The sequence below is a fragment of the Brassica rapa genome, chromosome A04 (assembly GCF_000309985.2).
Source record: "Brassica rapa cultivar Chiifu-401-42 chromosome A04, CAAS_Brap_v3.01, whole genome shotgun sequence".
NCBI classification, from domain to species: domain Eukaryota; kingdom Viridiplantae; phylum Streptophyta; class Magnoliopsida; order Brassicales; family Brassicaceae; genus Brassica; species Brassica rapa.
In genome coordinates, this window is record NC_024798.2 from 20,636,188 (window position 1) to 20,663,121 (window position 26,934).

Here is a 26,934-nt window from a genome sequence, read left to right on the forward strand (position 1 = left end):
CATTCTCAAACCTCAATCATGCTGAAGCGAAGAAAATTCAACCAAATTTTGTACAACTGTTGAATCTTTATATAACCGTTGGTGAATCATTACATGTGACGTTAAAAACTGTACCACCATCAAATATAGTAGTCTCACACCACTATTCAAAACTTTCATATCATTAACGAATAACGACCATGCATCAAAAAGAGAACAAGAGCAATCAAACCAAACCAAAGATTATTAGTCAAACTTGTCTTCGTTGTTACGTATTAGAAACATGGGAAAATCCCATGTTTAATTTACAAAACAATAGTTCCATATTTGTGAAAAAAACAAAATATTAGGGATTAATTGTGAATAAGCGTTTTTTTATCCTCAAAACTATTTACACTTTTGGCCCCTCAAAAGTTTGTAATTTAGAGAAAAGTCCCATTTTCTCTTAAACCTCAGAATCGCACTTCACACGAGAAACCTCGAGCGAGAAGAACAATGGCAGCAGCAATGAAGCTTCTCCTCTCTCAAGCTCGCCGCCAATCTCTCACCAAACCCTTCTCCTCTCCATTCCCACAAACCCTCAAACTTTATGTCAAAAGTATTGAACTTTGGTAGTTAAACGCTGCGTTTTAAGATGTTTGCTAGACTCTCACTTGTTGTGTAGACTCTCATGGAAGCCAGTAGAGAGATAAAGGTCGAGACTTTACGTCAAAAGTATTGAACTTTAGTAGTTAAACGCTGCGTTTTAACATGTTTGCTTGCTAGACTCTCTCACTTGTTGTGAGAGTTGTGGATGGACTCATCTCAGTTTTGTGCATGCATCCCTTATACTGTATATGATATAAGGTTCTTCTCTGTATGTTTTGCTATCATATGCTCAATAAAGTTCTGATTCTTATCATGTGTTACTCTGTTTAAACTGCAGATTGTTCGTGTTATCATGTGTTGCTCAATACAATCATGGTTTGATGCCTAACCCCAAAGTAAGTTTGATTCTTCACTCAAACATCTTTACTCTCAGTGTATCACTTTGGTGTATACTTATATGTTGTAGCAAGGGAGTGTGACCAAGGATGTGATGAAAGCAGTGAAAGACGCCAAAGCTGGACATACCAAATTCAGAATGGATAAAACTTCTATTCTCCATGTGCCACTTGGAAAGGTCACACACCCCTTTGAAAAAGACTATATAATTTTCATTAGATCTGTTGCTGGCTAAGCCTGCCGGATTGAAAAAGAGTAAGTTTATAAATTTGTATGGAGATCTTTGTTTGGATGAGCTGAGTGCTTACTACTCTTTTGCTTTTTGTATGCACCTTCAAAATATGCTGGTTATGTGAATGCATTCCACTTATGCAGCACGGTAAACTTTTTCTGAATCGAATCCTTTGTCGCCTTTTATAAACATTTATAGACTCTAGTTAAGTGTAACATAAACTGTTTTTAATTGTTCTCTATGCAGATGGGAAAGGGTTATCCAGTATCAATACAGTCGTTATCTAGAGCAGCGGATCACTATACCAAATTGCAGCTCAAGTGAGCAGTAGACTCCAATCTAAGAACTCCGGTTACTCATGGTTTTAGAAGATGATGGATCAATCTCCAAGCCTCCATTATTTTATTTCTAAATCTTATAATTTAATTGTGAATTGTCATCTTTATTTTCAGTAAGTAACCAATCAAAAATTGACAGATACACAATGGTCAAAGTAACGCATATTGAGAATACAAACTTTTTGTTATTATCATCATCTGATAGTGGAAGCCACCGCATGAGCCCACTGTTTCAAATGATCTTTCAGCTCAACTTCTTTCACCTCAGGCACAGCTGGAACTTTCCACTTTATCGCCGGCGTTATATGCCTCTTCCCTTTTCTCCCTCCACAATGATCCCATGCTTCCGACAAATATGGTCTGTTTACGTTGCTCATGTCTTCTTCCTCTGTTACATCATCTTTCTTCACTAACCTTTGCAATCCAGGAAGAATCGAGACAAGCTCCGAATCTCTTTGGTCTTCCTCTGAGAAGACAAAACCAAGATCAATAAACCCTTTAAGCTCCTCGAACTCCAAATCCGACATACTCTTTCCCCTTCTCCTTCTTCTTCTTACATCGTTCTGCTTCTTCTTCCTTTGTTCTTCCTTCTCTGACTTTTCAGAAAGTACTCTGTCTCTTTCCGCAGTTGAGAACTCGTTGACTTCTTTACCGGAGAGAATCGTCTGGAGCTTCGTCGGCGATGCTTTAACGGCTAAGACCGATCTAGGAGATGAGAAGAAATCATCTGATGATGAAACAGAACTCGTCGTTATCATCATCATCGTCTCATCACTCATAGCCCTCTTTACAAGAAAATTCTTCACATCTTGATCTTCTTTATCTTCCGTTTTCTCTTCATTGAATTTCAAAGAGTCTTTGTTTTTCTTGAAGACCAGTCTCTCCGACCAGTTGTACTCGAACAGTTTCAAGAACTCCTCTCCAGCCATTTTTTGTTTGTTTATGTTTTTTTTTCTCTGGTGTATTTGGAGGAGATGATGGGTGTTAGAGCATCTTTATCGGGGGATCTTATGGGGGTTTTTAATAAAATTAGGAATTAAAAAAAAATGAAAAAAGACAATTATCATTGAAGACGTATCTTAATTAGGCCACACAAGCAACGTCTCTTGTATGCCACGTGTAGCTTTGATAGAGTTTTGGGAGGAGAATACGAGGAAGGCAAAATCACTTTGCGAAGAACAAAATCATCGACGACGACGACTCCTCCTCGGGAGCTTCCTCACGATCGTCATCCTCGGCGTGGGACTCAACGCGAAGTCCTGGATGGTTTATCAACCGCAACCGTCACCGTCTTCTGACTCTTCCCCGTCGCCGACTGATCGTTTTCCGGGAATCACATCACCGGAAACGCCATCGAACAATCAGAACCTCGAGATTGAGGACATGTTTGCCAGCTAGAGAGCTTCAAGCCATCGACCGCTCTCCTCATCCTTCTCATCAAAGTCAGTCCCTTTTTTTTTCTTATCTCTTTTGATCTTCACTTGGAACCATACCCTTCACCATTCTTAAAGTCTCAGACTTTGATAAGTAATTCAAGTTTTAGTATAAGAGTTGACTTGATTTAGTAAAATCAATCCCAGTTCCCCTTCTAGGGGTTGGTTTGTGTGTTTCATAGTATTACTGTAACTCGTTGTTAGTTTGTGAGTCTTCTTGTGTGTTAAAAAGGCAATGGCATCTTGTCTGATGATTGATACTATTATTGTAATTCGTTGTGAGTTTGGAGTCTTCTTGTGTGTAAAAAAAGCAATGGGTTCTTGTCTGGTGATTGATATTTGATAATTTAATAAGTTGTCTGTTTCTTCTTCTTGGTTTGGTCTGTGCTATTGAATACTATTACTGTAACTGTTGTTAGTTCATAGTTTTATTGAGTGCAGGAAAGGCAAGGGCTTCTTGTTTGGTGATTTATAATCTGGAAGTTGTCTGTTTCTTTCTGCTAAAGAATATCATTTTAGTACAATTGCTTATCTTTCTAATTCCCAATTCCATCTCCATCCCCATCGTCTGCCTCTCCGTCATGTCTCTCGGGGCCGTCATCACCACCGCGGAGGCGCAGGAGATTCTGTGGATACGATGAAGGAGAGTCGGAGATACGGTGCGGCCGGGATGTTGGCAGGTTTATCTCATTTCCCTCTTGTGAGGTTAGTGTATCTCGTTTTACCATGCTTTGTTTAAGTTGGACTGCTTTACGTTTTAACAGATTCATGATTATCATAATAATCACCGAGAGATTCCTATCGTTAATTCATTCCCTTGAGTTGATGAATAATGAAAGTGTATTCACAAGATCAAATGTTCTTTCTCAGGTTCTTTCTTCTTTCTCAAGTTTTTTCAATTTTTTTTTTTAAGAACCTACTTAAAAAACTTGCAATGGAGGACACAAATTTAGGTGTCTCTTAACTAAAGGTTTTAACACAAATTTATTACTAAACAATTGATTAAGAGACCCTAATGGGTTCTAGGGATAAAGATGCTCTTAGGTATTTAAGCTTCCATATTACGTGTGGGCCTTCTCTTGTCGACACACTTATCACACTACTAACAGTGCACCTAATGACCTGAAAAGTCAAACTCATACATCATTAGTTTTTTGTTAATCATTTAATTTGTATTTATCTATTACACAATTTCAATTTGGTCATTGATTACATTTGATCCTCTTTACCCTCCACTTTGAAAGTCTATGATCTAATTCAAATTAAAGTATGTATATATAATATTTCAATTATGTATATTTTAATATGCATATATTTTCATTTTGGCTCTTCGAATGTTCGAATATCTTTAGACGTGTGTGACGCGGAAGGGGAGCGGAAACAAAAAGAGGTGTGAATAAACAGGAAAAACACATTATAAATTTATAATAGTTGGCCACTTTGTTCATATTTAACATGTGGTAAGACATTTCAATCTCATACCTAAAAGTGACCAACCTGTGTTACCTTCATTTTAAATCTCAACCACAAAACCAAACAGAATCAAGAGTTGTTGATTAGTCGTAGTATATGTAATACTCGACTCGGTTCATACTTCATAGTCGTTATCCTTACAAAAAAATGAAAACCATATCTATCATCAGATAATGTTTTGTGAATAATATTATAAACGTAAAGGCCACAAACTATTGTACTATTTATATATATATAGAGAGAGAGAGACCCAAAACATCACTAGAGAGAAAAGAAATCCATGCGCATAAGCAAACTCTGTTACATGAACCACCAGACAGACATAAAGGGAGACAAAATATGGAACCCAAAATAGAATGTTTTGGTGCAGCTCCACAATGACGATAAGATAATTAGGATTCGTACATGTCCAAGTACAAGAGCTCTTGCTGCATGGCCAAGGTCTCCCAAGCATCATTGTCAATCTGAAAACACAAAAAAGATGATGGCATGCATGCATGCATGAGAGGATTTAAAACACACTAGATAGAGTTTTTGGTTGTTTACCGCTTTCATCCTCTCCTCATATTTGGCGACTTTATCTCCCGAGCCGTAAGTACCTTTGATACGCCCAAAAAAACCAGGATAAGTAATCTAATTCGAGGCGTAGATAAAAGAGTTACAAAATCTCTCTCTCTACGCTCCTTACCTGCGCCGAATCCCATCATCATTATCACACCTCGACTTACGAGATACCTGACAATACAATTTCCTCCTAAAAGCAAAAAAAAAACTTAGGTCTACTCTCCAAATGCAACACCTAATTCATTGGGAGAAAGAGGTGTAACCTTTGTCGCCGATGGGATTGGGAGCTGAGGAGGAGGAGGAACAGAAAGCACGTCCTTGACAAACGCGGTAAGCCTGCGAACATAAATTTGGTAAAATCAGAAGATAGAACAAACACAAAACAGAACATAGCTGTCTGATTGATTCTCGAGATTTACCTTCGCAACCAAACATCTCAGGTTCTGCATCATGGTTAGGTTTCTTCTATTGTTCATAATGTTCCTTTCGTTCGCTACTCTTCCTTTAAATATCTAGTTTCGTTCTATGGGCCCAGGCCCAAGTCAATGTTTGTTATTATAAATAATTTTTATTATTTACATTTCTTAAACATAACAACCTTTGTTTCAAATCGATCAGTTAAATAGACCTGGAACCGATTTAATAAAACCGTTTAAAAATTGCGGAAGCCGTTAACCGGTTTTATGATTGGCCTATTATTGCTAACGATTTTTTTTAAGAAAGGGGTATTATGGTAATACCTGAGAAAACAGCTCGAAGTCAGTATACATTTTCATGTATCTCTTTTGGAAGTTTAAGAGTTGAATATCATATATTTGTTTTTCGGTTTGGTTTACTGTGAAATTCGATTTGATTTAACTTTGGTTCGGTCTAACATGTGTCTACTCTGACTGTTAAAACGGCGAAGTCGTGTATAAAAACGATGCCAATATTGTGTTTTTTCTCTTGGGCCTTTTTTGCTTATACTCTCGCTTTACTTTTCTCATCGGAATCAAATCAACATTGTGTTCTGAGTTACGATTTACGATAAAGTTAACTTATACTCCGATATATGTATAAACAGACTAAGCTTCGAAACAACTCGCAAATAAACTGCATGCGAATTTAATAAGCAATCATTTATTTTAGTGTTAAAAAAGTAACGCCAGACAAACAAGCAAGAGATTGCAAATAAATACATTTCATTCACGGATGTGACGGCGCTGAATGCATGAAACAGGAAGAAAACACATACAGTTGTGTTAGGTTTTGAACTTGGAAAAACCAAAAAAAAAAAAAAATCAAATAGCAGAGGATAGATTCATACCAATCTCTCACGAAAACGTTCCAACTCGATTTCATATCTTTCCGTGTCCATGTCCGATCTTCGCTTGATCTTTAACATCCTCGACATTTCTGAGATATGTAAACAGCAAAAAAAACACGAATGTAACACGCTGTTTTTTTTTACTAGGAAAATACCAAAAAAAATCCAAATTTTATTACCCCAACCAAACTGAACCACATATCCAGCAAGAGACCAGACGGAAATAGTACTAGCAAGATCCAATAATGGCATGAAGTCCAATCCTTTTCCTGAAAGAAGAATCAGGCATATATCATAGACGGCTCGAGAATTTGACATATTTCAATCGGAGAAAGAGATAAAGTGGGGTAAGTAACCTTTGTCGCCGATAGGATTAGGAGCTGAGGAGGAGGAGGAAGAGAAAGTACGTCCTTGACGAACGCGGTAAGCCTTGTGAACATAAAATTGGTCACGTCAGAAGATAAAATTAAACATCGCAATCTGATTATCGGAGATTTACCTTGGCAACCAAAGATCTCAGGTTCGGCGTCATGGTCGTGTCGGGGCAGGGCAATTATGTTTCGGCTATTCTTCTTTTTCTTCTTCCTTTCTTTATTCTGCCACTAAATATGTAATTTCACTCTATGGGCCCTGGACCTGGCCCTAGCCCAATTCAACATAATTACGATGATGTTTGTTGCATATGATATTTTTTCATAAATAATATTTCTACAACTTATACAATACCACACACAACCATTTGACTTCCTTTGCATTTCAATCTATCTTATTTTGTCTAGATCTTTGCATGAAACTCGTCCGTTTTGATGTATATCTGATCTATTAAAAATACATAAATCCAACAAATGCTTAATTATTCTTCAATAACAATATTATTTAGATTTTTTTTTAAAATAAGCAATAATTACTACAAAAGAGATAATTTCTTCCCAATATATTTTTACTGTATTTCTCTAGAAAACCATAGAAAACGAGACAAATTTGATAGAGGTTTTAAAGGGCTTCTTGACGAGTTCCTGCTTCACCTGCCATATAAGTTCAAGACGAATCATATGAAGACCGTCAAATTATAGAAGTTGGAGCAGTAGGGAAAGAAGATTAACTTACTTTAGCATTGGAAGCTTTGATATTATCATCAGTCAGTGAGGCTGAAGATAAATCTCTGTGCATCTACTTGCTCAAAGTTGAAGACAAGTAGAAGTTCCAGAACACAGAACCCATTGACATGAACGCTACACGAGCTTGAAGCGGTACTACCCTGTAATATTTCAACTTTCATCAGACCTCTAACCTAGAATGCCAAGTCAAACTATACAGTACACACAATCATGACGTAAAGATATAAAGAGAGAGACATACCAAAAGTTAAGTATGCTAACAGGAACCCAGAAGCGAAAGCCTGCCAGAAAATGCCAAGAAGTATAAAAATATATATATATATGTACAAATGGTGAAAGTTTAACTCTGTTTGATTGGTATATTACCATAAAGGAGCGTTGGAAGAGCATCTTTCTGATACTTGTTTCCAAGCTCAGAGATTTTTCCCAGCCACAAGTTGTTCCAAGCAAATATAACAGCGATCACAGATGGACCAAGGATCACTTGGTTAAGCAGAACCTAACAAAGGGATCGATAAGATACAAATAAATAAATAAAACTCGACATGTTCTAAGTAAAGAGTTAAACATAAGGCTAGAAAACAATAGTTACCTTAAGCACTATATTGGTCGCGGTTGGTTTTGGCAAAGAACGGTCAAGGTATTGATACCATGCATAAGAACCAGGACCGTACAAGAGAAACCCGTAAGTACTCATCCGTAGTGCACGAACCCAATCATGTTCTGAGAAAAGGTTCCACAGTTCCTCCTAAGGGGAAAGATACAATCACACACGTTTTAGCTTCAAACAAGAGGCAAGTTTCAACAATGTAAGAAGAGCAAATGTTCACGAAAACTTTATTACAAGATACTGTCACTAATCAGACAGACATCGTCACTAAACATTTCGTTCTGTAATGATTCTGCTTCATTCGAGTTTATCATTAAGATTCAACAATGTAAGAACTAAAGAGCAAATACCCTCCCAGCACGATAACTTAGAAACTTTATTACAAGATACTAACATAGTTCTGTAAAGCTTCAGCCTCACTCCAGTTATTATTAAATCAAACTAGAGACAAGATATAAAATATTTAGACAAACAAATTTAAACAATGTAAGAACAAAACTTTATTACAAGATACTGTCACTACTAACTAATCAAACATACTAACATTATAGTTCTGTCAAGATTCAGCTTCCACTCCAGTTATCATTAAATCAAACTAGAGACAAGATATAATCATAAAATATTTAGACAAACAAATTTAAACAATGTAAGAACAAAACTTTATTACAAGATACTGTCACTGACTCACTAATCAAACATACTAACATTATAGTTCTGTAAAGATTCAGCTTCCACTCCAGTTATCATTAAATCAAACTAGACTAGAGACAAGATATAATCACAAAATATTTAGACAAAACAATGTAAGAACAAAACTTTATTACAAGATACTGTCACTGACTCACTAACATACCGTTAGGTTCTGTAAAGATTTATCAGTAAATAAAAGTAGAGACAAGATTTAATCAAAACATCTTCAGACAAGACACAGTTTCAACAATGTAAGAAAGTAGACAAAGGAAAGAGAAGAAACTTTATTCAGACAAACCTGGTCTGGTTTATCAGAAGACGATTGCTTAAGAGCGGCGGCTCTCTTCTTCCACCTCCCTGATAACTGAGCGATCGTGTCACCGGTGAAAGTGAGCGCGCCGGCCGTCACAGCTTGCTTTAACGGAAACTGATAACCGGCGGCGTCTCTGCTCACGTCGACGGAATCAGACGATCCGGACTTCCGCTGATTGCGCCTATCGCCGGAAGAGTTGTTCTTCTTCCTCCGGTGATTGAAGCCGTTCAATCCCCAGAAACCACCCAATGCGTCCATTACAAAATGATTGATTCCCTTTTCGTTTTGAAACAGAAGAGAGAGAGTTTTCCCCTAATAATCTTTAAATAGCTACGTTACACGGAAGCTTCATCGGATGTCCGCTTCCCGCTTCGGAACCGGAATCGGAATCGGAATCTTGTGGAAGCTTGCGGAATCTCGCTTCCAAAACGTTTCTAAAATATTATCTTTAAAAACTTGTTGGAAGCTTACGATTCCGTTTTGGAATCACGCTTCCGTTTTTTAAAAAAAAATGCAATGTATATTAATAAAATATAAAACCATAGTTTTAATCTATATAAAATGAAAAAATCAATAGTAATGAATATTGAGTTATTAATATACAAATATTAAAAATAATACTATAAATTATCTTTATGCATTGAGATTTTTTATTAATGATATAGCAAATATTGAAATATATTGTGTCAATTATTTATGAAGTATTAAAACTAATTAATATAATATTTTTTGTAAACTTCATTTATGTGTATTTTTACAGTTTTAATATAAAATCATTTCAAAATTTTTTTAAATGAATGAATGCTTTATTTTAAATTTAAATCATATAATTTTTAGTCCTAATTTTTTTTAAAAAATTAATATTATATATATATATATATATATACGCTTCCAACACGTACCCGCTTCCTAATATTTTAAAAAATCTCGCTTCTGCGCTTCCTTACGCTTCCGCTTCCACGTATCCGCTTCCGTTTCCATGTAACATAAAATAGTCCACTCTCTCTCCTGGCCATTTGTTTTTCGGTTCGGTTTAGAATTGTTGAATTTTGGTTCGGTTAGATTCGGTCTATATGTAAACGACGACGTTGCGTGTAAGTACAAAAGAGTTCGGTTCGGTTCGGTTTAGAATTGTTGAATTTCGTTTGGTCACTCTTTTGTTTATGCAATCACAAAAAAAATTCATCTAAAAATAAGAATGATCCATTAACTCCATCTAACAAGACAAGACAAAAGAGTCAAAAGGATACTGGATAAGCTTTAGAGGAAGAATAAACATCTTTATCAAAAAGAAAACCGATTAAATCCATATACTGTACCTTTTAATTATCATGAGCTCCCTTGTTATGGAACAACATGAAAAAAAACTGCAGAAGATGATAGAAACGCCAAAAAAAAAAAACTTATATAATTATGTTTCTGAAACACTTTTGGTCTTTTGAGTCTTTAGACTTGGCATATCCGTTGAAGAAGCTTTCTGTTTAGTTAGTTGAACATCCTCATGAAATTGTTTGCATATGCCATTGGCTTCACATCCGGGTGAGGCTGTGTAATCACAAAAAATATCAGAATACTTCTCTAATGAGTCTAAAAAATAAGAACAATGATGCAGAAGCTAATACTACACTCACCACTGCTGAGAATGTAACAATGTTTGGCTTCATATCTGGAGCTTCAAAGCGAATGAAGGCTCCCTTGTTACCCATCTGCAACAAACACAATATAAGTTCATGTTTTAAGTAAGAATCTAATCTGAAAAGGAGAGCTTGTGAGTTTACCTGGTCACAGTAGTTTGGTGCAGAGAAGACAGTAATGAGCTTCCCATCATGATCAACCTCGTATCCTTCATCCTTCACTTCATGTGACCTCACCACCAAATCTTCCACATTAAAAAAAACATTAATCAACACAAGAATCAATTAGCAAACTCCACCATATATAAAAGGAAACTACACTAACCTAGATTGTTGTCTTCCAAAAACCTCTTGGTTACATCACCACCAAACGACAAACCAACTCCTCTCTTGCTTGGGCCTCTTCCAGGGAGTGGTTGAGGATCACTCCACAACAGCTCACACATCAATCCTGAAACACACATTCAACAAGATTAGATAAGAGTCATAAGACCTTACCAAAGATTTTATTTGTAATGATGATGAAGCGTACCTTCTTCTGGTGGCTCACAGAATCGGTCAATGGCTCTGATGTCTGAGAGCTTCACGCCATCAACACTGAAGAGGCCTCCATGGACCACAAATATCTTCTCGTTTATAACATGAGCCAACGGTAGATAACAGAACACTTCAGCGAAGAGATCCACGAATTTTTCACTCAGCTTGGACCGAACCTCACCCTCAAAGCCATAGATCTTGTTCATGCTCTTGCTCTCATGGTTCCCCCTCGCTAGATATATGGCTGCAAGTTAAGCAAAAACCAATTATAAACTTGCACATCGAAGAAGTAATTACTGAGAGCAGTTAGAAGAACTTACATGAGGGAGACATGCATTTGAATGCAAAGAGAGTGAGGATGATTTCAACTGAGAAGGATCCTCTATCCACAAAGTCGCCATTGAACAGGTATGGATTATCCTCAGAGGGGAGGCCGTTAAGTTCAAATATATTCAGGAGATCATAAAACTGCAAAACATAAAATAAAGTGTCAAAGGCACAGACCAATACAACACACTACACAGACCTTGCTACCTCAGATTTATATGAGAGAAAGAAAGTATGTGAGGAGAGTGGATGAAACCAAAGCCTACCTGACCATGAACATCACCGCAGACAGTGAAATGCTTGCCGTTAGGTACACTGATATCAACCAAAGAAGGAAGCGCTTGCAAGATTTGCCTTGTCTTTAAGACAATCTGGTACGCATACCTACAAAAGATTATGCATGAAAATTATAAACAGATGGACAATGCGTTGATTAAGTTTAAACTCTACAGCAAGCAATACACACCTTTTATGCAGCGTTTTTTGGTTCTTGAAGTCCTCCATCATCTGCTTCACAAACTCCAACGTAACTTCCTCTCCTTCAATTCTAGCACCAGAGTACTGCGGCTCAACCTCTACAATGAAATTGAAAGAGGAACATCAATAGATTGATAAACGAATAAAAACATTTATAACTAATCAAATTTAGCAGAAGAGGCAAGCCAACTCCAATCCTGTTGATATGGTTTTGATCAATATCATTCAACTATTCAATCCAAGAAAGGAAACACATGCAGGCTTTTGATATGCATGAAGTAGATTCACATTTGATCCTAGGATGAGGATTTTTAAACCAGGGAAAAGACACTACTACCACTACCACTGAAGCTACCCCACCAATATGTTCCTAATACCACCGAAACCAACACCATGAGAATCTCAGTTGTGGCAAATCCTCGGACAGCCACCACCATCACTGCTGCAACAACTGCTGCTAAAGCCGTTTTGGTGGGCAAGAATGATGATGATCTGGGTTTGTTCCCTATTAATGTGACAATAGGGAGAAAGATTGTATTACTAGTCTAAAGCTACACTCTCAACCATTTGTCAAACTACTGGAATCAAACGCATTTTCACAACAAGAGAGGAAAGAACAAACAGCAAGCTATAAGTCAACAGACAAAATCAAGATGGAGAATACCTATTGTGTGGTAGTCAATGGACTCAGCTACTGAGCGCCTTTCGGAGACAGGTGCAGAGATTGCTTCTTCAAATTTCATTTTCATCACTGCTTTCTCACATTCTTTTAGCTTTCTTGCAGCGTCAGGGTCATTAGGACAAATCCTTTTCACCTAGAATATAAATAGCAGACCGCTCAGCATTCTCTTAGTCCACAATCAAACTAGATTTGCACAGATTAGTATCAAGCTACCAGGATCTTATCACTTGATCATCACACCAAAACATCAACTAACAGATTAACTAGGACAAGAACCAAACAAGAAGCTTAACAATAACCTGTTGGAAATCCTTCAGGGCATCCTTGAATTTTCCCATGGCTAGATAAGCTGCACCACGTCTGTAATAGCCCTGTGAATGATTCAGTTAAATAATCAGCAAACAAAGCAGAATGCAAGTGAGAGTAAGAACTAAGCAGAGCATATTGTCATAAGATGATGATACCTTGGAGTATTTTGGATCAATTTCAATGGCCTTTGATGCATCCTGTATCGCACTTCCATATTCCTCCAGCTTTGTGTGAGCAAACGCACGGTTTGCCCAATACACAGCGTTGTTCCCATTGAGTTCTATAGCTTTTGTATACAGATCGATAGCATTGGAGAACTTGTGACCTGCAAGTAACTAGCAATACTTAGCGAGCTGCTCAACACTGATTCCAAAAGATTCTGTTGGTGTTTTAATCAAAAGTAGTAAACCTTTAAAAGCTTCATTGGCCTGATTCTTCATCTCCTCGGCCCGGGATACATCAGAGTTTTCATTCTTAGTCTCCATTTGATCAGAAGTAACCTTATCTCTTACTCGAGTGTTGTGTCTTAACTATCCAATGAAGCCAGAACTGATTGAGAAAAACAAGATGAAGGGTAAGTAAGATTCTATCTCATCATGCATGCTGAAACAATAATCACAATCAGGTACACATATTCAATTAAATTCTACTTAACAAGGGAGCTAGTCTAAGAGCTTTAAAGATTGCAAAGTTCAAAACCTTTTTTTCTCATCACAATTCATCAATCGAGTTTAGACACATGTAATGAGATTCGTAACAGGAAGTGAACTCATTTCAGACAAAACCCAATCAAGTTGAAAAGAAGCATAAAGCTGCGAGCTTTCATCATTTTCTCAACATCCTTCACTTAGAGACAAATTCAATGAGAAGATGTATTACAGCAAAGCAAAACAGGACAACAAGCCAAAGTGTTTTGTCGGGAAGCCCAATTAACGAGAAGGTAGAAGATTTGATATATAAACCTGAGAAAGGCTCAAGCTTGGCGACAGCGGAAGAGGTTTGACGAGTGTGAGACAGGGTTAAGAGAGGAACCCTAGATTGGTCAATAGAGTTTATGGAGGAGCTTTGAATCTACTACGAGAGAGAGAGGGGTTTTTGGAAAATACAGTAATTATTAACTTTCCCACTTAAACTAATTTACCAGTAAATATATTTTAAGACCGTGACGTATGACCAAAAACATTTTTTTAAATTCGTATATGGAAAATGAGAAAAAAGAAAAATTATACGGACATATCATCTTTAGTGGGCCGTTTGGGCTTGGTTTTGGATATTTGGATTGGTTTTTGATTTGCCAGAAAATAATTTTTAATTTATTTATATAGATATTTTATAGAATTTTCGTTCTTAGTTCTAAATCGGTTAAATACCTATATTTTTTTAGCATCATTAAGTTCGGTATTTTGTTTTTGTTTTGCTCAAAATCTATTAAATTTACTTGGAACTATACAAAATAACTAAACAATGTAATATCTTTGCTCATAATGAAATAGCACAAATATTTTTTTTTTCCATTGAAGTATTTCTCTACACAAATATACCAACGCGTTGAAAAACAAGAAAGCAAAGAGCAATGTTTCTTGATTCGCAATCTTCCATTTCAGTGCTTCTTTGTTTCTCTTTCAGCCTAAGATCATAAAACACAAAAGAAATAAAGTTAAAATCGAAATATGTATTGGATTATATATAATGAAAAAAACGTGAACCAGAGTACTATATACCGCTTTGATTGCTTTCTCAACGGAATCCCATCCAAACCGGTCAACATAATCTTGAACCGATTTTCTAGCATCAAGACTCATCATCTGTGGAACTCTTCTCTGTTCATCTGTATAATTCGTTCCCCCTCCAACGTTCATTCCAATCTTAACGTATTTTCTCACAAAATTGGAGTAGATGTAAGCTGCACCACTGAACATTGGTAACACCAACCACATACAGAACAATAGCTTTATGTATGGCCAAAATGGTAGCCTGCAAAATGTCAAAAAAATTATTAATAATCTTTGTTTTTAGTCTTAATATTTTTATATGTATGAATTCGTGTATCATTATTATTACCAGGCAAGGATTCTCCAAAATGATAGCTCGAATATTGTAATTAAAGAGTAGATTATCCAATATGTAAGCCATTGTTGATCATCTAACATCGTTGGACTCTCTATTGCTCGTAACGATGCATACCTTCACATTCATTAAGTTAATTAATTATATGTATATAAACCATAATTGAACGTTTAATTGATTTTTGGTTTTCGCTTACAAAGGATAGAGAAGCATAACTCCAGGCCTGCATGCACCAAAAACATGAAGATGTTTTAAGAATTTGACAAATTAATCTCGAGTTTTAAAAAAACAATCTTATGAGAGAAAGGTTTGAATAAAAAACCTACCCAATTAGAGCATCAAAACGTTTTGCAATCACAATAATTACGCCCATCTCGTCTTTAAAGATCTTTTCTTCTCGTTTATCTCTTTGAACAAACGTCTTTAGCACTATGGCGTTGGATATATACACACAAAAGTTCGATTTGTTCAAGCAAGAATATTTCTGTAAGTAAAGGTAAATGGCCAGGTAAAGAATCTCTAGTCCATTGATAGGTTTCATGAACCTACTTCTTCTATGCTCCAAGAAACCAAAAAAAATAAGAGTAATTTTGGGTAAGTAGGGAAATCTAGAGTCTTGGGTTTAGTATAACACACTTTAAATTATATTGGTCACATCCAATATTTTTTTTAAACGAGATTCTTTTCTTGGTGGACATGAATTAGTCATCAAGAATGATTTCAAACAACCAGGTATTTCTTACAGCCTTCTAATTATAATTTTCATATGCTTAGAAATTCAGAGACCAATTATTCTCAGTTTTCCTATGGGTTAGATTGAGATTATCAATAAGTTAGCATCAGTCGTAATATTATAGATCAATAAGAAGAAGAACCTTGGATAAAAGAGAAACTTGGGATAGAGGTTTCCTAAACATGCTGTCTCCTCATAACCATGAACACTAACTCAATTCTCGTTAATGCAATTTCTGACATTATTAGTGAGCCATTTAAAGAGATATCTTTTCATTGGTTGGTAGAACTTGGGGTTTGAAATTTGAATGCACGGAGACCATCTTGCAATATTTACTCCACGAGTTTATTACAGTAACACCACAACGCACCATTCCTCTCATGTACTGTACTGTACTGCCCCTTCTTTAATGCAAGTATATCTTAATGTTTGGTCTTTATCTATCTTTCATGGACTTGTCTTTTTGTGGAAATTCATCAAGTTGTGAGACACATTACTTAGGCCTGATTATAAGAAAATGTTCACGAAGATTTTAATGGAGCAGTTATGACATTGTGTTGCTCTGTAGGCATGTCAATATGAGACACTTTACCTTGGTCTATGTATGATAAGTATGAAGTATGTTGAATCTCTTTCTGACAAGTCTCTTTTGATATTAATGTTGATGGTCCTAGTACTTGTTTAGTTTTATTTGCATTTCTTTGTTAGCTCTTGAACTGTGGTTAAGAAACAAGGAGGACTAATAAATAGTACTACTACTATTTAAGATCAAGAAAATTTAAAACAACATCAAATATAAAAGGAGTATCCATCATAAATATTACTAGAAGCTATAGGATACTTAAAAACTCTAATGAGCACACACGCTGCATAGGATAATTAATCAAGATTGTTTTAATGCAAACCAACAAACGACTGACATAAATGGGAAACTCTCTTGTTTCTAGTTTCTAGGCTTTAGACGACCTTCATTAGCAAGCTTGAAGGTATGGGCCTGCTTAGTTGCTGCCTTGGTTGAGGAAAGTCCTGCCACAAAGTGGTCTCTGACTTGAGGGGTCGTGAGAGGGAACTTGTTGTTGACCATGGAGTTTAACCAAGACGCTGTGCCTTCACGGTAGAGAGCTCCAATGGCATCGGTGCGGGTATTGGAAAGTGCCTGGAGAAGGTTCATGTGAGGATCAAACCCTGGAATGCTACTGGAAGTACTGACTGTACCAAAGGCTCCACCAACGGTTCCCCACCAGCCAAGAAGACCCCATATGAGTGTAGGGTGGTTTCTCCAGTAACTGCAAAAAGAATAAAAATCATGAAGTGTGGAACCACTACTGTAAGGTGCTAGAGAGAGGAATATTTGTTACTTACTCGCATGTTCCAGTGATTGGTGGGAAAGGAGTAGGAACGAAAGGAGTTCCAGGAGTGCCAGGGTCAATAGGAGTTGGTGGGCTTCCTCCAATGATTGGTGTTGGTGGAGTCACAACGACTGGAGTACTTGGTGGAGGAGATGTGTAGTATCCACCAGAAGGAGGCGTCGAAGGGTGCGAAGGCGTCGAAGGGTGTGATGGTGTGGAAGGGTGTGAAGGTGTGGAAGGATCGTGTGGTGGTGTCCCACAGTTACAGGGAGGCGTGTGGTGAGTTGGTGTGTGTGGGGTTGGAGTGTGAGATGGAGTTGAAGGAGTTGGGTCGTAAGGTGGACTTCCACAGTTAGGAGTGGGAGTGTAACCGCCGTGTCCTCCTTTATGTCATGTCAAGCAAAAAGAAAGAGTCAAATATAAAGATGCTAAAATCAAGATTCCTTGTTACATAAAAAAATGGGACTAGGTGTGTGCTTTTTTGCTTACCAGAGGGAGGAGAGTAGTATGTTTTCTCATCCTCGAACTTCAAGGAAGTAACGGAAGCAAATAGCTGCTGGGAGAGTAAAACAGCAAAGAGAGACCAAATGGTAAGATACTTCATCCCTCTCATTTCAAAAACTCACTGAAATAACACAGAGAAAGTAGAAGTCTTAGGTGGTAGAATGAAACTGGAAACTAGGGTTTATAAATAGAGGGAAGCAAAGGGTTTTTTGAAAGTCTGGAAGTAAATACAAACAGGTGGAGGAGTGTGTGGTTAGTTGATATGTTACTGGTGCATTTACGCTCCCATTTAATACCCATGGTGTAACACTTAAAATTCTGCAAAAACTTTTTTATGAAGATTTAATATTATAATTTTTGATCCAAAGGTATGGACGCGTATGAGAAGCTGTCTCCCATATGAATGACTTATCTCGCTATCCGTATTTCTATTTACGTTTCATTTCATTAACTCGATCAGTACGTTACTAATGTTTACAGGACATTTTTGTATATAAAATGCAAGGTAGCTCTGATATCACGTGAAGCTGATTAAACCAAGTAAGTTTCCACTCTTGTGAGTGCTTAAAATGTAAGGCAAGCCTCAAATCAAGAATCTAGGTAGACTTAACGTAGACCCTTTTGTGTTTTTGTGCTTCTCTAAGATTAGCTGAGATACTTAAATTAGTAGTCACTTAACGTTAAAAGAGAAGTCAAGCTATATTTATTTTTCTTCCTGAATTTTTTTTTGTTGGACAGTAAAACCAAAATTAGATAGTAATCGTTGGTTAAATAGATAGTGCGTTTTCAAGTTTTAATTAGCATATTACTGGTTTTCACCAAAATATATAGTTTGCATTCAAGTGACATTTAAGTTTGGGTAACAATAAGAGTGGTAAACAGTAGATACAGCTAGGCTAGCATGTGGAGATGCAGAGGGAGAAGAGGACCCACAAAGAAGAAATAAGAGGAGATGAATCTTTTGGTTAGAGATTAGAAAAATATGAAAAATAAATAAAAAGCAGTAATAGTATGGTAGGTTTAGGTGGGTCTGATGAGTATTATAACCAGTTGATGCATCACAAAATAATTCACTTCTCTAACTGTATATCTTCTCTGGATTTGCTCCTCTGGCTTCGTCATTTTCTTATACAGTACTTCCTCTATTTTCAAATGTAAGTAGTTTTAGCAAAAATAGTTTATTTCACAATATAAGTAATTTATATATTTTAATGCACCTTTTTCATTTATTGAATATTTTGTGACCAATAAAATAATGTTAAGCTTTTTATAATTGGTTAAATTAATTGATTAAATGATATATTTTTTTAGATAACAATTTTCTAAATATTTGTGCTTTTAACTAAAAACTACTTATAACTAAAAACTAATTTGAATATATTTTTTTAATGTGAATAATCTGTTAAAACTGATCCTTTTTTTAACACTTAGTTTAATAAAAAAAAAACTGTTTTCCCGCTAATGCATTTGGTATTTAAAACTATTTTTTCTTACAAATGAACTAGTATAATGCATACTAGTATATTAAAGTTCAGTAAACTATAACGCCTATTATTATTTCAAAACTTAATTGGTTAAATGCTCTTCTTTTCAGGACTGCATTGAATTTACGAGCTAATTCCCAAGAAAATGTCCTAATTAATGACCCCAAGCATATGTCGGATCCGACAGATTTTCATAACAGCCACATGGATTATGATCAACTTTCGTTAGTACAAATTCATGATTAGTGTCCTTTACCCATGTAGACGATACTAGACAGTAGACACCATAAATATTCAAATTTCCCTTTTTCCAATACCAATTTATTCTACCGGTTTTGAGAATATAAACAAGAGTGAAGAGTTAATTTTTGAAAGTATATTAGTTAGTATATTAATTCAATTCCGTTGACACTTAGAGATGCATTTGGCTTCAAAAGTAGATGATTTCTTTCTTTAACATGATAAATACCAGATATGTTCATTTCTTCTTCCCTTAGGGCATCTCCAACCTCACTCCATATTTTACTCCAAAATTGAGAAAATGGAGTGGAAAATAGAGTAATGAACAAAAAATAAAAGGATTACTCCATTTATAGAGTAATGCTTTTATTTTTTATTCATAACTCCATTTCCCATTCCATTTTCTCAATTTTGGAGTAAAATATGGAGTGGGGTTGGAGATGCTCTTATTGTATTAGGCTTTTACACACTTGTGATGTTTATATATTGTTAATTTCGGGGGAGACAAATATATATGTTTGTTGATGTGGATAAAGCGGTGTAATCCATAAAAAATAATAGTAAATGGTTAGTTAAATTTTGATAGGAACGTAAGGTAATTTCTACTAATGGTTAGAGCGGTTCAATCTAAATTACTCCAAAACTAGGGCATCAACACATGCGGACAAGTTTAAATTTAGGCGTTCAAAGCGATCCGACCAACCAAATGCACTAAATTAAAAAGCCTCGACCATTCAAAGAATCAAAGTCTTAACTACCAAATATACACATAGCATATGTCCATACAAACAAATATTATATGTGTGCGCCTACCTAGCTATATGCGAAAGTTGTATATTATTAATATGTCATTAAATTGGTTCGCCAACCGATCATATATAGAACAATACCGTTGGATGATGATTGACGACCATCATAACGTTGTATAATTGTTGTTGTCAATGTCAATCATGATCAGTTCTTGCGGCTGCTGCTCTTCTGCAGCTAATTATACTCCTCCATCTTGGTTAATCGCATCATATGAATAACTAAACTAATATTCTTCATCTTGAAACCGGATGGCTAGGCAAAGAAGAGATTAGCCTCTACCGCTCAGCAAAGCTCTCACGTTTACTAGTCTTTGAGTGTTTGTATGGGATTAAAGTTGGAGGTCTCTGAGAGGGTATTAGAAGGAGTCTTTTTTTTACTGGTTGAGTTTCCTTGTTCTAGGTTTGCTAGAGCGAAGAAAGCTAGGCAAGTTGTTAGTGAAACAATGAGGTTGTCCCCTATCAGGTCCGGTTTTGACCACATACTCAAGAAACATTAGTTCGGGGGCCTACAATTTTAATACACTCTAAAGCCTACAATTTATATAAGAATGAATCATAATCAAGTATGTAATATAATGAATTTTGAATATTTTTCCTTACTTTATATAAAAAGATTAAAAATGATAACGTTTAGAATTGATAAACTCTTATTATTCTTAATGATATTCAAAATTTTAATTTTGACTTTTAGCAATTAAATATTTTAATTATCTTTTAGAGCCTATATTTTCTTTGTATGACCTGAAATATCTCAGGACCGGCATTGCACTCATGGCATCTCTCTAGATCCTTTCAAGAAATACTAATAACATGGTTTACGGTCTGCAGTACTTTGGACAACTTATGGAACTCTTTACAATCCTGAAATATTTCAAGATCCAATGAGTTTTGCAAGCATACACATATCTTTCATTTGGAAGAGGACCAAGGCTTTGTGCTGGTCACCAACTAGCCAAAGCCAGTACTTGTTCTCTTGCATTTCGTTGTGACATGTTTTACAATTGGTCCTTTGTCTATCCAGATGAGACAGTCAGTATGGTTCCTCTCCCGTTTCTGTCCCTCGGAACGCCTATCAAAATCTCTCCCAAGGGATCATAGAACAGAGAAATGACTATGCCTTGGCCTGTATGTATGCAACATTTAAAATGTACCACATTACTGGGATAGAAAAGTAACAATTGAGACTAGAGATGCCTTTGGGGTTTTATAGGCCCAGGCCAAGAGATATTAAGCCCAAATAAGAACATAGCTAAGGACAAATTGTATCGGGTCTTACTCTTGTAGGCTTGTAGACATGTAGGATGCGATTAGTAGTAATCTACGTTGCACGGAAGCTTCATCGGACGTCCGCTTCCCGCTTCGGAAGCAGAATCGGAATCGGAACCTTGTGGAAGCTTGCGGAATCTCGCTTCCAAAACGTTTCTAAAATATTCTCTTTAAAAACCTGTTGGAAGCTTACGATTCCGTTTTGGAATCACGCTTCCGTTTTTAAGAAAAATGCAATGTATACCAATAAAATATAAAACCATAGTTTTAATCTTTATAAAATAAAAAAATTAATAGTAATGAATATTGAGTTATAAATATACAAATATTAAAAATAAAGCTATAAATTATCTTTGTGCATTGAGATTTTTTATTAAAGATATAGCACACATTGAAATATATTGTGTCAATTATTTATGAAGTATTAAAAATAATTAATATAATATTTTTTTGTAAACTTAATTTATGTGTATTTTTACAGTTTTAATATAAAATCATTTCAAAATTATTGTAAATGAATAAATGTTTTATTTCAGATATAAATCATAAAAATTTTAGTCCTATTTTTTCTAAAAAAAATATATATATATTTATATATTTATATATATATATATAGATATACGCTTCCAACACGTACCCGCTTCCTAATATTTTAAAAAAATTCGCTTCTGCGCTTCTTTACGTTTCCGCTTCCGCGTACCCGCTTCCGTTTCCATGTAACATAGGTAGTAATAAACAAATACTGCATCAATGAGTTTTTTAGCGAAGGACTAAAAGTTTAACACTAATGATTTACAACTAATTTTGTCGTTTATGATTTATTACAACTTACTTAAAATATCCATGATTCAAGTGTCTTAAAGAGTTTTAACTATAGTTACACTAGTATTTATTACTTCATTTAATACTAGCTAGATGAGTAGTTTTTTTCAAATATTGATTACTAAGTTTTTTTTTTTTGATCAAAAATATTGATTACTAAGTTGAACACTTAATTTTGACCTGCTCGTATATAAGTCGAAAATCCTAGTACTTTTTGTATTGTAATTTGGATATTTAAGTTGGTAAGAAGAGTGATAGCTTCCGGCTCAATGTATGAAATAAAACTTGTTTTAGGCATATTATTATCTTACAAAAAATTATAGCGCGAGAATGATTTTATGAACTGCGCATATATATAATTAGTTACAGCCTTACAGGACTATAGAATTGTGTAATGTATGTGTACAATGAATATAAAGATGAACTCAAATCTTGGACAGCTAGACCATGGATCTCAAAATCCAATGTGTTTATCGTAAGCTTAAATAAATATCAACCGACATTGAAATCTTTGTTGTATAGCATGTGAAATGAGCTCACACAAAATTTTAAATAATGGGCCACGTAACATTAACTTGCTCAATATTATTAATGCCAAATCTCAAATGCAAGTGCTAGTGTGCTACCTCGTGATTCAATTTAATTTCTATATGCCATCCAACTAAATCTCAAGTTTTTTTTGACGTCGTCCAACTAAATGTTAAATTATCTACTACTCCTTACATTAATAGTAATTTCGTTTATTATATACTAGCATGTATAGTAGTACTATATCGCAATCAACACTTCTCATGAGGCATGACAACGAACCGGCTTAGATAAAATAAGAACTTTGATGCTTGCTAACGAAAAAGATTTCGAAGAGAAAAATACTGAGATCTCTTTCCCCTTTTGTCAAAGCTAAAAGCCATATTAAAAAGAGAGCTAAAATTAAAATTGAATAAGAACATACTTTTTTCTTAACCAAAAGAAAAGAAGAACAATCTTTGGTGTCATCATCATCTTCAACCTCCGAACTTCATATCTTGTTTATCTAAGCTTTGGATAAATGAAGTGAGGACTTTAATGGTTTTGATCTGACATTGTAGAGACATTATGTAACCAGCTGTCTCTTCGAAGAGCGCGTCCACACCAAGCGCAGTTCCACCGGGAATAATCCTTTGCAACGCCTCAATTTTCTCCTTTACCTCTTCTTCGTCATCTTCTTCTTGGCCGGAGACACACACGCTTGCCTTAGTCTGCGACAATCTCCGTTTGGTTCTGCGTTCGAAACCACCGGTTCGTGATTTCACAGCGGCTGAAGATGACGGTGAAAGAGATCTAGCGTTGTCGGGAGTTGCTAGAGTTTTCTCCATTTTTAGAGAGAGAGAGAGGATTGATGTGTTTTGAGAGAATAATGAAGAAGTAAGGAAAGTGCATGTGTGTATGTGTATATATATATGTGTGTATAGTTTTAGTGGATGTAAATTTTTTTGGCCGGTTCAATTCCACACTACTTTGGTTATCATGAATTTATTGGTTTTTAAGTAATAAATAACCGAGTTGAGATTAGATGGAAAATATGTATTTAATTCATCAAATATTTGCATTTGACATATTCATTCTTTAACTATCGTTCACTTATAATAATATTCCAACTCATAGTTGATTATAGAAAACTCCAGTGGTTTGGCTTGGTTTCGAATCCTGCTCGTTTTTTTTGCTTACTTTGGTATAATGTTCAGGTTTGGTTTTTTTCCCAACTTATTGTGGTTTGGTTTGTCTAAAAATACGATGTAAAATAGTATTTTAGTAAGGAGAAATGGTTAATACTGACATCAAAGAGCTGGGTCCAGATGTATGTTTTTAAAGTATTTTATTATCCTCGTGTTTCGGATTGTAGGCTTATTTTTTCTTACTAGGGTGGGTTACATATATTTGGATCATTTGGTTTATCACGCGCCATGTCGACTGGTTAGACTGTAGTGGACATGTTGTCACTCACTTAGATGGATCATGCTCACATCTAAATTGGATTTTATTTGTTTGATGAATGAGATTTGATACTTTTTTTATTGAGAGGCCAAAAATTTATTATATAGTAATGACTAAACAAGAACTTCAGTATTGTATTGGATACGTGTTGTTAATACAAGCCGGTTAAGTATTATAATCTTAGTAAGTTGTAGTAACAACGCAGGGCAGTACGGACGAGAAATATTAAGAAAAGAGACATCACGCGCGTGTAGATAGGAAGGAGAATTAGCTGATCTGCGACATGTGCATAAGAGCAAGGGACCCACAGAAAGCCCAAAGAGAAGGAAATTGAGTGAAGGGAGCACATGTGCTCACATGAAAATCTCCATCTTTCAAAGCCCCATCCCCATGTGCCCCTCTCTCCTCTCTCTACATACACCCGATGATGATATCTATAACATACAGACTGTAACTTTAGTGATGGATGAGATCGAGATCAGATAGATACTCTCTAGTAATAAGAGATAGTAAAGTGGTTCGTACAAAAGAGTATCTAATCTACTACTTGCTCATAAAGATCCACATGCATATATATCTATCGGGCATGGTGACCACGTGGCACTCCTTTAGGTCCCCACTTCCAGTCCCTTCATTTTTTGTCAACTCCTTTGAAAAAACAAAACAAAACAAAAATACAACAGAAAGGGAAAAATATCATCAAAATCTTCTTTTTTTTTGTTCACTAAAACATTATCAAAATCTCTATCTATTTTTAAGAATTATTTCACCCACCAATAACAAGAAAGAGAGATAAGTAAGTTAATGACTAAAATGTTGATTCCAGTTTTTTTTTAGAAATAGTAGTAATAGTAATTAGAGGCTCAATAACACAAATTTGAAAAGTGAAAATACAATATTCTAGGGCTGTTATCAAGATTGTTTTGAATCTTTACAAGATGTAAGAACATCTTTATCTTTAATATCTAATATATTTTCAACGTTAGTAATATATAAGTATTTGAAATCTGAGATATTCATCCAAAAGTCATACTCTTTTTTGAAGGCTTTACAAAAGTCATATCATAAAGAGTATTATGTAATATATAATATATGAATAATTTTTTTTTAGAAATATTAATAATTTATGCATATCAAATATTATATTCATCGTTTATGAGTATTATTTTGTAAAATCTTTCACACACCATGAACGCAAGAAAACAAAAGAAAGTAGATGAACTGTATGTAGATAATATGTTTCCAAGGAGGGGACGAAGAGGGGTTGGTTTCTCGGGATTGAGTCTTACAAATTTCGGGTGCCTCTCGCATTTCACCATCTACCAAACTGACACTAACCCAATTTTAGTACCTATTTATTTATGTATTTCAATTTACATTAAATATGTTACAAAAATAACACACTGCAAATTTATTCAATTTTCTGCTTTTTCTCAGCCAGCTTTCACATTCGTCTTGGAATATTCAATTCCCTGTCCCTTTGTATCTTATTTTTTCTTCTCAGACATTTTTTAATGATGGAAGAGAAACTAAATATTCATATTTAGGAGACTAAAATGCTTATTACTACTGCCGAGATTGTGATGGGTTTAGGTTAAGACAAGACATGCTTTTAGAGAGTTGAGAAAGGAGAAGAACAAAGGAGGGATTATTGGGTAATTGTTTGTTTAAGCCATACAAAATACAATTTGATTCAAAGCGAAGTCTTCTTTATAACGCTGGAGATATGGGCTAAACAGGTGGCCCCGTCATGATGGGTGATCTATGGGACAACGCTCACAACGTTGTGGTCCCACCGCAAACGTTATTTGTCTCCTTTCTTAGCCTCATTTGGTTGCAGTAGGAAATGTTTGATTTTAAAATTACAAAAATATTAAGATACACGTTTTAGCTTTATTCATTCATTTGTTACTACTTACTACTACTAATACTCAGGGTTTAGGTAAATGGAATATAAGGAGCATGTTTAAGAAGCAGATAAGCAAACAAGATTTTTATAAAGGAATATATACGTGACTTGTATGGTTCAAAGACTTGATCCAGTGACAACGCAGCTTTCTATTACTACTGACATTGGAGAGAGCAAAGTGGTGCCTGTTAAATGGGCTCCCACTACCACATGCGTCGGCTGCGCCATGAAACATTATCATTCTAAAGTTCATACTGATACATCCTCTGTAGCCAGCGGTTTCTAAACATGTGAGGATCAGAACCTTTCCTGTCGATTTTTTATGCCAGAATATATCATTTTATTTCTGACGGAAACAGAGAAATAAAAAAAATTCTTTCATAATATATTTGCATTTGAAGACAATTTTCTTCGTGTTCAAAAAAAAAAAAAGAGACAATTTTCTTTAGTGACAGAGGTTGAAACGTACAACGATGTTCTGTGTGATCAAAGCCCACTTTAGGTGGAGACTAATACATCTTTGACATACCGTACGGAAAAGACGCCACCGAGCCCATGAAAGTGTTTGGTTTGACAGCTGCTTGAAGAGAGAGAGATGGTTTACGGTTTTCTTAGAGTTTGTTTTGGAAAGATTGCTGTTCAGGATGAGTGATTAATAGTACTTGAGAGGTTTCTTTGAGATGCTTGTAATGTTGCATGATGGTTTAAAAATAAATGTTTAGAGTAGTTTCAGGGTTCGATTGTGTTTGTGTTATTCATAAATTTCGGTTG

General features: G+C 35.5%; 6 protein-coding genes and 2 long non-coding RNA genes across 24 annotated transcripts; 2 read left to right on the forward strand and 6 right to left on the reverse strand.

The window, feature by feature from the left end:
• Window positions 1-1,574: 1,574 nt before the first annotated feature.
• LOC103865963 lies at window positions 1,575-5,485 on the reverse strand. 12 transcript variants are annotated; one of them, XM_033290535.1, is made up of 6 exons: window positions 5,423-5,480; window positions 5,267-5,339; window positions 5,128-5,193; window positions 4,986-5,038; window positions 4,011-4,903; window positions 1,575-2,521 (listed from the first exon to the last, which is right to left on the reverse strand). In XM_033290535.1, the coding sequence occupies exon 6, from the start codon at window positions 2,460-2,462 to the stop codon at window positions 1,728-1,730; it is 735 nt and encodes a 244-aa protein (XP_033146426.1). In that variant the 5' UTR covers window positions 2,463-2,521; window positions 4,011-4,903; window positions 4,986-5,038; window positions 5,128-5,193; window positions 5,267-5,339; window positions 5,423-5,480; the 3' UTR covers window positions 1,575-1,727. The 12 variants fall into 12 exon arrangements, with proteins under 12 accessions (XP_033146426.1, XP_009142081.2, XP_009142079.2 ...); XM_009143833.2 differs by having other exon boundaries at window positions 4,011-5,038; XM_009143831.3 differs by lacking the exon at window positions 4,986-5,038 and having other exon boundaries at window positions 5,423-5,476.
• LOC108871744 lies at window positions 2,982-4,826 on the forward strand. 2 transcript variants are annotated; one of them, XR_001958431.2, is made up of 3 exons: window positions 2,982-3,646; window positions 3,731-3,836; window positions 3,993-4,010. It is a non-coding gene; the product is annotated as an uncharacterized LOC108871744 (long non-coding RNA). The 2 variants fall into 2 exon arrangements; XR_001958430.2 differs by having other exon boundaries at window positions 3,731-4,826.
• A 1,644-nt stretch (window positions 5,486-7,129) lies between the features above and the next one.
• On the reverse strand, window positions 7,130-9,367 carry LOC103865966 (protein SYM1). Its single transcript, XM_009143836.3, has 6 exons — window positions 9,026-9,367; window positions 8,020-8,175; window positions 7,794-7,926; window positions 7,669-7,708; window positions 7,417-7,567; window positions 7,130-7,334 (listed from the first exon to the last, which is right to left on the reverse strand). The coding sequence occupies exons 1-5, from the start codon at window positions 9,296-9,298 to the stop codon at window positions 7,480-7,482; spliced, it is 690 nt and encodes a 229-aa protein (XP_009142084.1). The 5' UTR covers window positions 9,299-9,367; the 3' UTR covers window positions 7,130-7,334; window positions 7,417-7,479.
• Window positions 9,368-10,221: 854 nt separating this feature from the next.
• Window positions 10,222-14,166, reverse strand: LOC103865967 (serine/threonine-protein phosphatase 5). 4 transcript variants are annotated; one of them, XM_009143839.3, is made up of 14 exons: window positions 13,969-14,070; window positions 13,416-13,555; window positions 13,162-13,331; window positions 12,997-13,068; window positions 12,680-12,830; window positions 12,353-12,520; window positions 12,005-12,113; window positions 11,805-11,922; window positions 11,532-11,679; window positions 11,207-11,455; window positions 11,000-11,125; window positions 10,819-10,919; window positions 10,672-10,746; window positions 10,222-10,585 (listed from the first exon to the last, which is right to left on the reverse strand). In XM_009143839.3, the coding sequence occupies exons 2-14, from the start codon at window positions 13,489-13,491 to the stop codon at window positions 10,526-10,528; spliced, it is 1,623 nt and encodes a 540-aa protein (XP_009142087.1). In that variant the 5' UTR covers window positions 13,492-13,555; window positions 13,969-14,070; the 3' UTR covers window positions 10,222-10,525. The 4 variants fall into 4 exon arrangements, with proteins under 4 accessions (XP_009142087.1, XP_009142085.1, XP_009142086.1 ...); XM_009143837.3 differs by having other exon boundaries at window positions 12,350-12,520; XM_009143838.3 differs by lacking the exon at window positions 13,969-14,070 and adding an exon at window positions 13,706-13,916 and having other exon boundaries at window positions 12,350-12,520.
• Window positions 13,538-16,297, reverse strand: LOC103865969 (HVA22-like protein f). Its single transcript, XM_009143841.3, has 6 exons — window positions 15,400-16,297; window positions 15,270-15,296; window positions 15,068-15,190; window positions 14,728-14,980; window positions 13,969-14,633; window positions 13,538-13,555 (listed from the first exon to the last, which is right to left on the reverse strand). Exons 1-5 carry the CDS (start codon window positions 15,612-15,614, stop codon window positions 14,607-14,609), a joined length of 645 nt encoding a protein of 214 aa, XP_009142089.2. The 5' UTR covers window positions 15,615-16,297; the 3' UTR covers window positions 13,538-13,555; window positions 13,969-14,606.
• Window positions 16,298-16,567: 270 nt separating this feature from the next.
• On the reverse strand, window positions 16,568-17,896 carry LOC103865970 (protodermal factor 1). 2 transcript variants are annotated; one of them, XM_033290528.1, is made up of 4 exons: window positions 17,645-17,896; window positions 17,454-17,538; window positions 17,169-17,396; window positions 16,568-17,092 (listed from the first exon to the last, which is right to left on the reverse strand). In XM_033290528.1, exons 1-4 carry the CDS (start codon window positions 17,766-17,768, stop codon window positions 16,750-16,752), a joined length of 780 nt encoding a protein of 259 aa, XP_033146419.1. In that variant the 5' UTR covers window positions 17,769-17,896; the 3' UTR covers window positions 16,568-16,749. The 2 variants fall into 2 exon arrangements, with proteins under 2 accessions (XP_033146419.1, XP_009142091.1); XM_009143843.3 differs by having other exon boundaries at window positions 17,169-17,538.
• Window positions 17,897-19,830: 1,934 nt separating this feature from the next.
• Window positions 19,831-22,682, forward strand: LOC117133706. The gene is made up of 2 exons (XR_004457645.1): window positions 19,831-21,502; window positions 22,184-22,682. It is a non-coding gene; the product is annotated as an uncharacterized LOC117133706 (long non-coding RNA).
• A 392-nt stretch (window positions 22,683-23,074) lies between these two features.
• On the reverse strand, window positions 23,075-23,707 carry LOC103865971 (transcription factor PAR1). Its single transcript, XM_009143844.3, has one exon. The coding sequence runs from the start codon at window positions 23,633-23,635 to the stop codon at window positions 23,285-23,287; it is 351 nt and encodes a 116-aa protein (XP_009142092.1). The 5' UTR covers window positions 23,636-23,707; the 3' UTR covers window positions 23,075-23,284.
• Window positions 23,708-26,934: the final 3,227 nt, after the last annotated feature.